Source organism: Trachypithecus francoisi, unplaced genomic scaffold, assembly GCF_009764315.1.
Source record: "Trachypithecus francoisi isolate TF-2019V2 unplaced genomic scaffold, Tfra_2.0 Lachesis_group16, whole genome shotgun sequence".
Lineage (NCBI taxonomy): Eukaryota > Metazoa > Chordata > Mammalia > Primates > Cercopithecidae > Trachypithecus > Trachypithecus francoisi.
Window position 1 is genome coordinate 21698667 of NW_022681461.1, and position 12960 is coordinate 21711626.

The following is a 12960-nucleotide window of genomic DNA, read 5'->3' on the forward strand; positions in this document are numbered from 1 at the left end:
AAAAGATAAAAGACTGCACTCCCAATTACATGAATGCTATTTGTATTTAGTCAAACATATTCATATGCAGTGGGGAAGAGCAGCATGCTGTAAAACCTTCTTTGCATGTGACAAGAAGGATATCTCTGCTGGGGCACAGACAGCCATGGTTTCTGTTCTTCTATCTGACCATGGATAACTCTCTTCTGTCTTCAGGCTACAATTTATTCTCCTATCAAATGAGGAGAGTAACCTGAAGTTCCTTTTTAGCTTTAAAATTCTATTCTGTAAAGAGACACAGTGTGTCTGGGTGCACTTGGATGCAGCAACTCAACCATTTTGTTCAAATGAGAACTAAATGAATTTGTGGCTGCTTCTTAAGAAAGGAATTGATTCCTACAGACCACTGGGAGGCTGATCATTACTATCCTTTAAAAAAAAAAAAGAAGAGGCAGAGAGAGAAAGAAGACCAGCAGATAACTGGAGAAAAGTTTGAAGTACATTTTTCTCCATAAAAGAAACAAAGAGTAGTGCCTGGCTGGTTGGATAACGTGTTGAGAACAGCGAATGTGGCTGGTAGCAGATGGTGTTGGTGGTGAGGTTTCTGCTACCTTATTGCTTTCTTTTTGTAAGTCAGAACATCAAAGTCACTGGAAAGTTGAAAGGGTTAGTTCATGCTTCCTGTATTCAAAGCACTCATCTTTTACCAGAGAAAAACAAAACACAATACCCTATTGTATGTTGCTACATTTTTCAGTAGCTATCCACCTTACTGATAATCCTAACATGAGTTTCCCTGTTTCCCAGAAGGAAAGACCTTCCAAGCACAGCATACACTCACGTAGTTTTGCATCAGATCTGGATGGGTTCTCTCAATTCCGTCATCCAGAATAGTGACCACAATGTTCTTTCCCGTGTAGCCTCTCTTCCAGGCTCCTTCGATATTCATGTCAGACTGGCAGGGATGCGTATTGTCACTGCAGTGCTGAAATAAGAAGAGCATGCTGCAAGATTACTAAATAGTGAGGAAATTGAAGAATTACCTATTTATTTATTTATTTATTTTTCTTTTTTGCTCTACTGCCCAGGCTGGAGTGTAGTAGTGTGATGAGCTTACTGTAACCTCAAACTCCTGGGCTTACGGGATCCTCTCACCTCAGCCTCCTGAGTAGCTGAGACTACAAATGCACACCACCGTGCCCAGCTAACTTTTAAATTTTGGGCAGAAACAAGGTCTTGCTTCGTTGCCGAGGCTGGTCTTAAACTCCCGGCCTCAAGCGATCCTCCCACCTCAGCCTCCCATAAAGTGCTGGGATTATAAGCGTGAGCCATTGTGCCTGGCTCTACTTCTTAAGATAATGCATTAAATTAACAGTAATTTGGCACATTGTCTACTAGTGTAGAAACACAGATCTCCAGCATGAACAGGGGAAGACAGGAAAGAAAGATGTGGGAAAAGCAAGTGAAACAGAAATCTCTCCGCCACCAGCTCTGACCTGTTTTGATACCGTTAAGTCTTTTGGAAAAGCATAAAATAAATAAAGTGTATCTCAACAGCAGAAAAATGGATGTATCATTTGATTGTTAACGTGTTTTAATGACATACAAATAGGCATCATAGTATTTCATTTATAAATCCAAAACATGTCACTGAAGAACATATACTTTATAATTTCTTAACCAAGCGCCTAGAAGCCAATCCAGCTACAAATGGAACCACTCAGGCAGCTTCTGTACAGTAGCCAGATATGCGCTCCTGTGAAAAACCCATGGGCAAGAAAAAATAACAGGTTGTCCACATTTCTTTCACTAAATTAACAATGGCTATTGTACCATAATTTGTAGGCAGCAGACAAATTCATCCAGCACTATTCCTTCAAGAAGGAAAAGAAGAATAGTGCCAAGTCCAGAAAGGTGCCCTACACAGGACAATGTGTGTGAAGGCTTCGAGGGGCAGGCTGTAAAACATGGAACCTGAGCTCATTATGTATAGTAATTTCATTCTGCAATGGCTACAACATACAAACATACTGAAAAACAAATTAAGGCAGCAGCTTTTCCTGACATAATTTACGAGCATTCATCTAACCAACACAATTGTTCCTTTAAAGTCCATCTCTTTGAAATATCCCTCTGTGTGATGTTGTTTTCTAGGTTCTTAAGATTTGGGACAGGAACAAAAGAGAAGAGCTGTGCTGCTATATAATTCCATAGCAACACGAGCCACCCCAGATCTTTCCCCATTCATTACTTTCTTCCTGCTTTGTAACAAACACTTCAGCATATCGGGAATGGAGGAGAATAGAAGCTTACTATGACCTAAACACAATGGGGACTTCACTGCTATGGATTCACTTAACACACACTTCACTGAGTACCTACTATAATTAAGAAATTATGAAGCATATGTTCCTCAGTTACCCGGTTTGAATTTATATGCTAGGGTGTGGCTGTGCACAAGGCAGAGGAGGTCCCTGTCCTAAAGGTGAGACACAGAAGATAAACCACCAAATAAACAAGACTATTCAGAGAGCTCCCTGTGTTTTAAAGGCTCCTTGTGTTTTAAACACTGTGATATGATGGTGAATGCTGAGGAATCTGAGTACACCACTTTAGATGAGATGGTCAGAAAAAAGATTCCAGTCTCTGCAGATGTGAAATGTGAGAAGGAGTTGGTCTGCCCAAGAGCCTAGGGACAAGTGTCCTGGTAGAGGACACAGCACATGCAAAGATGGTAAGGCAGGAAAGAGTTCAGCATATCAGAGGATGGGTATTGCTGGAGCTTAGTGAAGAGGGAGAGAATAGCACAGAGGCAGAAAGTTAGAAGCGGAGGCACGTCAGATCATTCAGGGCGTTGTAGGCCACAACTCAGCTTTTATTCCAACTACATCCTAAGTGGAAGCTCCTTTCCAAACCTCATCCCTTACAGGTGTTTCCAATGCCTCCAAAATAAATTTGTTAATTAATGTATTCCCCAAATGAGACTGCCTTTTGTTGAGTGTTATAAATACACTTGAGTATCAGTTTCAAGGATTCATTCTAAGAAAGGGTGCACCCATGTTTTCATGACAGACAACATTGATTTCCTACAGAATAGGGGCTTCTAATTTTGTATGAACATTTTTATCTTTTCCCCCACCTTCCTGACTTCTTTCTGGCACTTGAGGCCCTGAACACACACACTCTACTATTCTACTCTACTAATCCGAATTCTCTCTCTCTCGTGCCTTCAGATTTTGGGCCCCAGCTTTGGACCTACCTCTTAACACATAGCCTTTTTCAGCCTACTTGTGTTTTTCCCTTCTCTGAACTTAAAAATACACCCCACCCCCTCTTCCCCATCCCACACACACTTTCTCTCCCCCACTCTCTCTGTTCTATGCAATCCAACACCGACTCAGTGAATTCTGCCCAACTGTTGTTGACTGTTGAATCCTGGGTGTGAATTTTGTCTCCCTGACTGTAAGCCCCTAGAAGACCATGCAATAAACTAAGTCTGACCTAGGATTTCAAAAATATTGGCTAATTATATCCCATAAATGAGGGTATATTCTCAACTTTATTTCCAGTACGTGTACTGCTCTGACCTCTTCCAAGATACACAGCCAGCTCACACTTAGTTAACAAAGATTGATTAAAAAAGTAGTGTAGATTTCTGAAATGCCTCCATTTGTCAGAAGCCTCATTCTGGCCAAGAGTTTGGGCCTCTCCTCACCAAATATTTTAATTTAACACAAAGCAACCTTGACAGGTTTTTATTCCATTCTCCTTTCAAAACCTGCTGTGGCCACCTGCGGTATCGATTGTGACATGAAGTCATGTTAATGTGGCCAAGAGGTGGGCCGGAGGAAGGAAATGCACAGGAAATGGGTAACCCACAAATGGGATAACCAGCCTGGAGTGGAGGGATGCTGCCTGAAATTGTAATTACGAAAACCGAAGAAAACCAGCCATCTACGGAAAACATGTGTATTAAAAGTGAAGCAACTAGGTTCCTTTCTTCCACCTCTGCTTCTATTGAATCTGACTTTACCATTAAATATTCTTGTACCACCTTTTTGCTTGTTTTCTTTATATACATCACCATGGTAGGAGGTGAAGGAGAAGAAATATCCAACTGATGCTTTCATTTGGATAAGCTAACATAGAAAGCCACTAAAACACAGAAGACAAAAAGGAATGTTAAAGCCTAGGGTGTCTTTTGCAAATGTTAGTAATAAGGTCAGAGGGCATTTAAATTAGAACCCTAAACCCTGAATGTGGATCTTTGACTTTTAATACATTTTAAGTGGCCCAGGCTTCCAAATGTGTTTCTAACGTAGTTGTTTCCTGTACCTCAAGAATCCAGAGACCAAAGGCTATGGGAAATACTGATGTCACCCAACACTGACCAGAGATGAAAATGAGTTCATTTCCTTAACCACCTAGTTGAAATGGTCTTTAAACTAGGCCCTGTTTACTTGCCAGGAATCTATGTTACAGCAGCACCCAGAGGCAAAAGGAACACATATTAGCCGTGATTCCCTCATACATCATCAACCATGTGAGAAGGTCTCTGCCAGAGCTGGACCTAAAGAAGAGTGTCTGGAATTGTTACCACACATGCAGCCCGCAGCCTGGTGTTCACCAAAGGGGCCGGTCAGAAATTTCCAGCATATTTGAAGCTATTGAAAACCACATATGTGCACAGTATATGCAAGATAAATATTTATAGTAAAGGTAGGTACTTTCAATTCTGAATAATGCACTGTATTTCAGTGATGGTTCTATTAAGTATTTAGCAATGACACTGGACACATAAAACGGAAAATGTCCTGAAGAAACAACCATCACCACAAAGTTCCCCCACTGTCTTATCCATATGAACTTGTGCCTTTTTAGGAATGAAATTTTAAAGACATTGTCCTGTGAGTTCAAGAAATGGCTTTTTCCACACCAGGGTTACGAGCTATTCTGCTTTTAAACCACTCTGGGTGTGTCCATTTCTCTTGGGTCTTCATAAACATCTCACACTTCAATGAAAGATAGTTTCTACCCCAAATAAACACCTTTGTTATGTTCTCATCATCACTTTTTTTAAGACTGAGGTGGGAGGTGCTGGCGGGGTTTGTTGGGGGGGGGGGCGCCTTTTGGTATCACATTTTTAAAATTTCTCTAAGTTCTGAGGGTCTCCAATGAACTGCTAATTTAAATGCTGTCAATAACCTGCTAACGATGAAAACATCTGTTGTTCATTATTATTGATACAGTGGCTTAGTAAGACTTCATCTCTGACTATACAACATTAACAAGAAAATAAAATTAAATATACAAAAACCTGCTTTACAGACAAATGAAGACACATATCTAGTCAACTAGGTAAAGGGTACATATACTTGAAATTATGTGTAAAACTTGGAGTTCAGGAGTGGTTAGAAGTCTAAAAAAAAAAAAAAAAGAATTGATATTCCTTAAATGAAAATATAACTACCGTTTACTAGGTCCTTACCATGGTCAAGCATTTTACTAATCACTTTATCTGGATTACCATTATTTAAAATTTAGAACAACTATTTGCAAGAGGTACTATTGCCATTTGCTTTCAACAGATAAAGAAAAAGAGACTTAATCAGCCTAGGTAACCTTCCAGAATTCAAACAGCTGGCCAATGTGAAATCAGGATTCAAACCCAAGCAGTCTGACACCAGAGCATTGGACTATGTAACTCTTGTGTTAAAACTAAAACAGAAAGGGCTTAGAGCAGGGTCAAAAACAAGCAAACTCAGATAAGGGTAGATAAGGAGTAGATAAGGCATGGATATTGGAGAAAGGTTCCTGTAAAGAAACTCAAATAACAGAAATCGCTCTGGCCTTAGCACTCTGATGAGTACATTCAAGTGATAAAGTGGAATATAGTTGTTTAAGACCTTGGAGACGGCCGGGCGCGGTGGCTCAAGCCTGTAATCCCAGCACTTTGGGAGGCCGAGACGGGCGGATCACGAGGTCAGGAGATCGAGACCATCCTGGCTAACACGGTGAAACCCCGTCTCTACTAAAAATACAAAAACTAGCGGGCGAGGTGGCGGGCGCCTGTAGTCCCAGCTACTCGGGAGGCTGAGGCAGGAGAATGGCGTAAACCGGGAGGCGGAGCTTGCAGTGAGCTGAGATCCGGCCACTGCACTCCAGTCTGGGCGACAGAGCGAGACTCCGCCTCAAAAAAAAAAAAGACCTTGGAGACCTAATTTTCCCTTATTCCATTTATTGCATCACATCTTTCTGGAAACACCAAGTTTATATTTGAAAATTTTCAGCAACGGGAAGTTGACTTCTTTATTAAATAGGCAATAAAGTGCTGGTAAATCAGTTCTTTAAAATAGCGGTCCCCAACCTTTTTGACACCAGGAACTGGTTTCATGGAAGACAATTTTTCCACAGATGTGGGGTGGTTTCAGGATGAAACTGTTCCACCTCAGATCACTGGGCATTGCTTAGATTCTCATAAGGAGGATGCAACCTAGATCCCTCACATGCGCAGTTCACAATAGGGTTCGTGCTCCTCTGAGAATCTAGAGGCGCTGCTGATCTGACAGGAGGCGGAGTTTAGACGGTCATGCCCACCCACCACTCACCTCCTGCTGTGCAGCCTGGTTCCTAACAAGCCAGTACCAGTACTGGTCCGCAGCCCAGGACTTGGGGACCCCTGCTTTAAAAAACAGCCCTTATGTGTTAACGTTTCCCAATTTCCACAGTGTAAATACTCACATCATGGCTAGTTTTAAACTACCACAACTGCAAATTTCTAAATGTGTAACAATCAATGTTCATGACTTATAGAAGGTGGATCCAGGGTACCACTGGAAACAGCCCGCCATGGTTAGTCCTGCTCCATTTCTGATTAAGTCATGCCTTCCAAGGTGTCCGAAATCTGCTTCTCAGTACTTGGGAACTACCCAAGACTCCATTCTTCCCTTCGCAGTTTCAGACAATAGTTTCACTCCCTCTTGCATGTTTTTTTTTTTGGAGACCTTCTTTAACCTTTCCTTCTCAAGATCACCTTTTAAAAATGAACATTTGACATGTGTGAGGGAGGCCACAGTTGATGGGTTCTTTTTGAGGTATATGAAGTAGAGATTCTGTGCCTCCAAGACTGCAGGTGCCTTTACAGATTCTTGGAAATATAAATCAAGGTAGTTAAGGCCTAAGATGTTTATTACCATACTTAACGAGTCAATTTGATGGACTTCAAATCCTTAGTAACCTTAATTATCACACACACACACACACACACACACACACACACACACACACACATATACATACACAATTGCCCCCAGATAAAACAGATGCTCTGTGCAATTATTCAGAGGATGATTATTCAGTCTGTGGATTACCCAGAAATCCCACGGAAGCCCATTACATTTCAGTAACACCAAATTCAGCAGAGCAGATAAGGATGCGAGCTAAAGAGAATCGGGCAGAGGAGAATTTGAATTCCACCTCTGCTACTTTCCAGCTATATGACTTGAGTGTCAAGTCACTTAAATTCTTAAAACCTCATCTGTAGTTTGAACACAGATAACTGCTATAAAGATTAAGGAAGATAAAGTACATAACAATTGGTTGCTGTTATGATCATGCTGCTGTTGATGGCAGCACCTATATAAGGGCAACGGCCTTCCTTACAGTTTAGGGAAGAAAATTTTAGGTTTCTTTAAAAAAGGAGATCGATTATCATAAAATAAGGAGAGGATGATTTTCTTCATTGTTTGGAGAGATAGATTAGGCAAACTTGAAAGGGCAATTGATCATTTGTAAGGTTAGCTGGAATGACCTGAATTATTTTACATTTGAGGTCATGGGCTGGAACTGGGAAATGGAGCCTGGGGATGTGGTGCACAAGGAGGAAACAGCATACAACGGCCTTTTGGCACACTGGTCAAACGTTTTGGTCTCCTGTGAATCATGCTTTTTACTCCACACAGTTATACCACTATCCCAACTCTGCTAGAACCATGGTCCCCATCTACTATGATACAGTCTTGACATAAGGTCATTTCTCAGTTAGAACTGTTAATAGCGCCTGACGTAATGCCAAGGGAACATCAGAAAACAGTGGAGGTTGGGAGAAGAAGGCTGTGACGTACAAGATATGCTTATAGAGAGGAAAGCAGAATAAATCCAGTTCCAAAATTCTACTCATAATTGAGGATTAAGAAATCAAAGCATAGCAGTTGAAGTATAACTAGATGGCCTTTAGATTCAGTTAAGTGGATGGCATTTCTCATTTGTACATTTTGTGGCCCTCTTTGAATCTTTCCAAAGCTGACCCATCTTACATTAGAAACTTCCAGCCTTAAAATCATTTAACAAAATAAAAACCAATAAACCAACAAACACATCTTGTGTCACCTTTAAGGAATCTTTACAAGCCTCATATTAGTGTTTAGAGACCTGGTTTCCACTATATTACCTGGCCTTGGTGCTAAACCATGTTTTATGCTTCTAAAACTTAGCAGGCATTTCTGAGGCACCAAGAACAAGCTTATCTTTTGTGTGTATACCTCTCTGGAGCTGCCAGGGTTCACACCAATCTCAAGTACCTCAGTTCAAAAAGCTGAGTCAGGCTTCAGAAATCTAGGTCTGAAATCATTGCCTCCATCTCTACTGTCATTTCTCCTTCTCACTTAGTACTTTCCAGTCACCATACTGGCCATGACACTGTCCCTGTTGTTAGGTCCTTGAAGTCTAGTCCACGCAACAGACAAGCAATTGCAAAAAAACTGTTCATTAGTTACAGGTGGATCCAGTGTACTGCTGGAAACAGCCCACTATGGTTGGTTCACACCTTTACCAAGATGGAACATATCCTCTCCATCCCCTGCTTGCCCTTTGGCAATACATGTTAGGCATCATTAACACAGTTTGTCAGGATACTGTGGGAACATGGAACCCAGTCAGGGGGAAATGCAGGAAGGCTAAGAGCACTTTCTTGAGAAAATAACATTTAAACTGAGCCCCTAATACAAGCTGACTAGCCAAAGGGCAAGTCGGGGATGAAGAGGATATGTTCCATCTTGGTAAAAGTATAAAATAATCATAGAGAGACTGGACTGTTAAAGGCACTTAAGAAAGTCAATATAGCTGGAGAATACAGGTTACAAAAGGTGAGGTGGGAGATGAGAAAAATGGGAAGAATTGAGGCTGGAGAGGTGAGCAGGGTGTGGTTTGCTACACAGCAAAAGCTCATTAATGTTCAAGATTATCAATCTAAGGGAAGTTGGCCAAACCAGATGGGTAGGAGAAAATCCATGCACCAAGTTGAAGCCACTTCTCTGAGCGTTGGCTATGTAATTGGGGAAGAAATGCAATGAGAACACCTAAATTTGTCCAGTATCTGATTCTAAAGCAAATTCTAAGATCCCTGGGCATTCTGTTGAACATTCTTTTCAACGAAAGCCCAGTGTTTTTCTGCTCACGCATCCACCACTCTTCATATTAGTCATCTTTGGTTATATATGCGTTTTATCTTCCTAGTGAAATTATAAGCCACTTGTGCTGCATTATTATTATATCTTTATAATCTTTAAAGTTCATAATAAAAAGACTCAATAATTCATAAATCAATGTGTTTTGAGAGGGCGTGATGGTTAATTTTATGTGTTACTTGACTGGGTTAAGGAGTGCCCAGATAGCTAGTAAATACTATTTCTGGATATGTCTGTGCACGTGCTTCCAGAAGGGATTAGCATTTGAATAGATAGAGCTAGTAAAAGAAAACTGTCCACACAATGTGGGTGGGCATCATCTGATGTGTTGAGGGCTGGAATACAACAAAAAGTCAGAGGAAGAGTGAATTTGCTTTCTTTGATAGAGCTGAGACATCCATCTTCTCTTCTCCTTGGGCACTGTTGCTCCTGTTTCTCCTGTCTTCAGATTCAGACTGGGACTTACACCCTTGGCTCTCCTGGTTCTCCAGCTTTCTGGGCTTCACTAGAACGACTGGCTTTCCTAGGCTTCCATCTTGCAGATATCAGATCATAGGATTTCTCAGCCTCCATTATTACCTGAACCAATCCTTCATGATAAATCTCTCTCTCTCCCTCTCCCTCTCTTTCTCTCTCTTTCTCCATATATATATATATATACACACACATACATACATATATATATATAAAATATATATTATATATATATAATACAGGTAATACATACAATACAGGTAATAAAGAAGGTATAAATAAGATCTAGAAATCTCCATCTTCTGCACATTGACTCTCATAATGGGGCATTGCCAATGTAAAGGTCTAAGAAAGAACTTAGGGAATGTGCAGGGACTGAAGCCTTCACAGGGAATTCTACGAGAAGAGAAGGCATTCATTTGGGGTTGCTGATTATTCTAATATGTCACTAACAATGTTCAATCCTTCTGGCAGAAGAAGTCAGAAGAGCGGTAACATAGCAACAGGTGGGTTTATAGGTCTGGTGGGAAATTTCTGCTGTCAGGGGAGGAGCTCAGGGATGCAGAAGTTTGTTTGGAATAACACAAGGCAAGACAGAAGCGAATATTGTTCAGCTCTCCTCTGGTTTCGGTATATGGTTCAATTTGAATATTATTTTCCTTTTTAAGTCATGCAGAAATTCTACCATAAGTTGAGGAGACATTTAGTTTTGCCAAATGACTTTCTTCCTGGCTGACCATGAATCAAAAATCAAATATTTCTTAACACATTACCCTCTCATACAAATTGTGCAATTAGTGTATTAGTTAATCATGTTTGCTTATGGATGATCTCAACCAAAATGTTTTCCTTAAGTGCTTATATGCCAAGAAACAATTCCTATGCTGGAGCTCATAAAAATGAATTTTAGAAGCAACTGAACTGCATTATTTAATAATTATGGGAACATGAGCAGTAAGCAGCTGTCATTCTTTTCTAAAATGTAATTTGTTTTGTTTCTATTATTTGCAAAATTCTGCCTGCATAGAACTCTTCACCCTCTCGGTCCCCTCTGAGCATAAATTTGCTCAGAAACCTCTGCTTTCTCTCTATTCACTGAGGTCTCAGGAAGCAGTGCTCATAGAATGGAGTACTTTTTCCTTTTTAAAAAATGAGTAGAATATGGTGTGACTTGGATAAGCACAACCAGCAGTCTTTAGTTCCCACTACTTTTATTTCTTCAAAGTCACACAACAAAAAGTTGAGAAAAAAATATGGGAAATAATTGTTTTTCTAATGTTGGAGACATATAGGGTCAAGGAGAGGGAATTTGGATATCATTTGAAAATACTGAAAAGCAACTTTATTAATATGTCATCTTTCTTCATTTATATTGCTTCATAAATGACAATCATCTCATGAAATATGATGGCAGCTATTTTTTAGGTAAGAAAATAATCCATTTTTCAGTTGAACAAATCAAGCAGCTAAGGGGGTCTATTTATATAATATCTCCCAAAGCCTTCATTCATTCTGCAATTAGCTTTTGACAACATAATCATTAACTTTTCAATGAATGGGTGAATGCACGAATGAACAGACGGACAGAAAGACAAATAAATAGAAGAGCAATACATAATTTACTCTCCAAGTCCTATCACATTCAATTTCTCACAAATTTTTACCAATAAGTACACCTCTTTCCAGGACTCTGCAGAACATCTGAACAGTAAAAGCCACTTCAGCTTCCTTAAGTCAACCCCTAAAACTCCCATAGATAAGATGTTTTCAAGGGATATTTTCAAAGCCAAGTCACACAGGTGGCATATATATGAAAAGAAGAAGACACAGAGGGATGAAGAGGAAGACAGGATCAAATGCACAAAACAATGAAGCTGTGCACATTTAAGTGATGGATGTGTGATCATTAAATAGTCTTGGCCACTCCAAGAATAAGAACTACTTGATATTTCCTAGTAAAATACAAGTTTTACTTGTTTAAACTCAACAGAGCAGCAGACATTTGGTATTAAACATTAACAGTGGTCCCCTAATTTCGGTCTCAAATTAAGGCACTAAGGTAGATACCTTAAAAGACAAAAAAGACTTAGTATATTGAAATTATACCTTAAAAAAAAAAAAGGGAAGCAGCATTTCAAATGGGTCTTTCCAGATTTTTTTGACTTTGCTCCTCTCTAGATCTATGAGATTACTGGCTCAACTTTTTGAATATTCTAACAGTTCTAAAGGATTTTTGCCATGCCCTCTAATAAGTTATTACCCAAAATATATTTATTTCTATAAGAAATCTGATGCAATTGTGGTATGGAAGCTCAGAAAACAGGGAGTAATGTAAACTCAAGCAACCATATCAGAAGAGGCAGGGTTTCTTAAGACTCACATGAACCATAAGTAGTTGGAGACAAAATCTGAATTCAACTTTGCTTTCTTGCCAACACACTAGCCCACTGTGACCCTCACAAATCTTTTCTTTTTCCTAGTAACATGACTTCTTCAGGTATAACTCATCATTATGTTTTTATATAATCAGAGTATGTCTAATACACACAATCACCTCAAATAAAGATGCACTGCTTAGAAAAGGAGAATAACGTAATATCAATAGTTGAAGTCTATATTGCCAAATTTTTGTTTTCCCATATTGCACAAGCCAACTATCCCAAAACATAATGGCCGGAAACAATAACTTATTATTACCACTCACAGTTCTACAGGTTGAGTAGGATCAGCTGTGTGGCTTTCACTTGGGGCCTCCCATACTTTGCAGTCAGATGTCCACTGGGGATAAAGCCATTTGAAGGCGTGACTGACATGGAAGTTAATATGGCTTTGTCATTCATGTGAACACTAAGAGAATTTTCAACCTGATGTGTAGGATTTAGTTATTAATGTGTGTTTGTCATAGTTGAGTTATCTGAAAGTTCTTCTGAAGGACATATATCTATTGCATAATGATTTATCCCATAATAGCTAGAGCAATGGCAGTTACATTACAGTTATACTACATCTGTAAACTGTCAAAACACGTACTCATTGGCTTGTG

At 39.8% G+C, this 12960-nt stretch overlaps 1 protein-coding gene across 3 annotated transcripts in view; it reads right to left on the reverse strand.

Moving 5' to 3' along the window:
- PCSK5 (proprotein convertase subtilisin/kexin type 5) overlaps window positions 1-12960 on the reverse strand; it is a 464591-nt gene that overhangs the window by 328249 nt on the left and 123382 nt on the right. For all 3 annotated transcript variants that reach the window (XM_033237074.1, XM_033237073.1, XM_033237072.1), the window contains exon 4: window positions 821-964. In XM_033237074.1, coding sequence (XP_033092965.1) covers window positions 821-964 — 144 coding nt within the window. The remainder of the gene's footprint in view (window positions 1-820; window positions 965-12960) is intronic.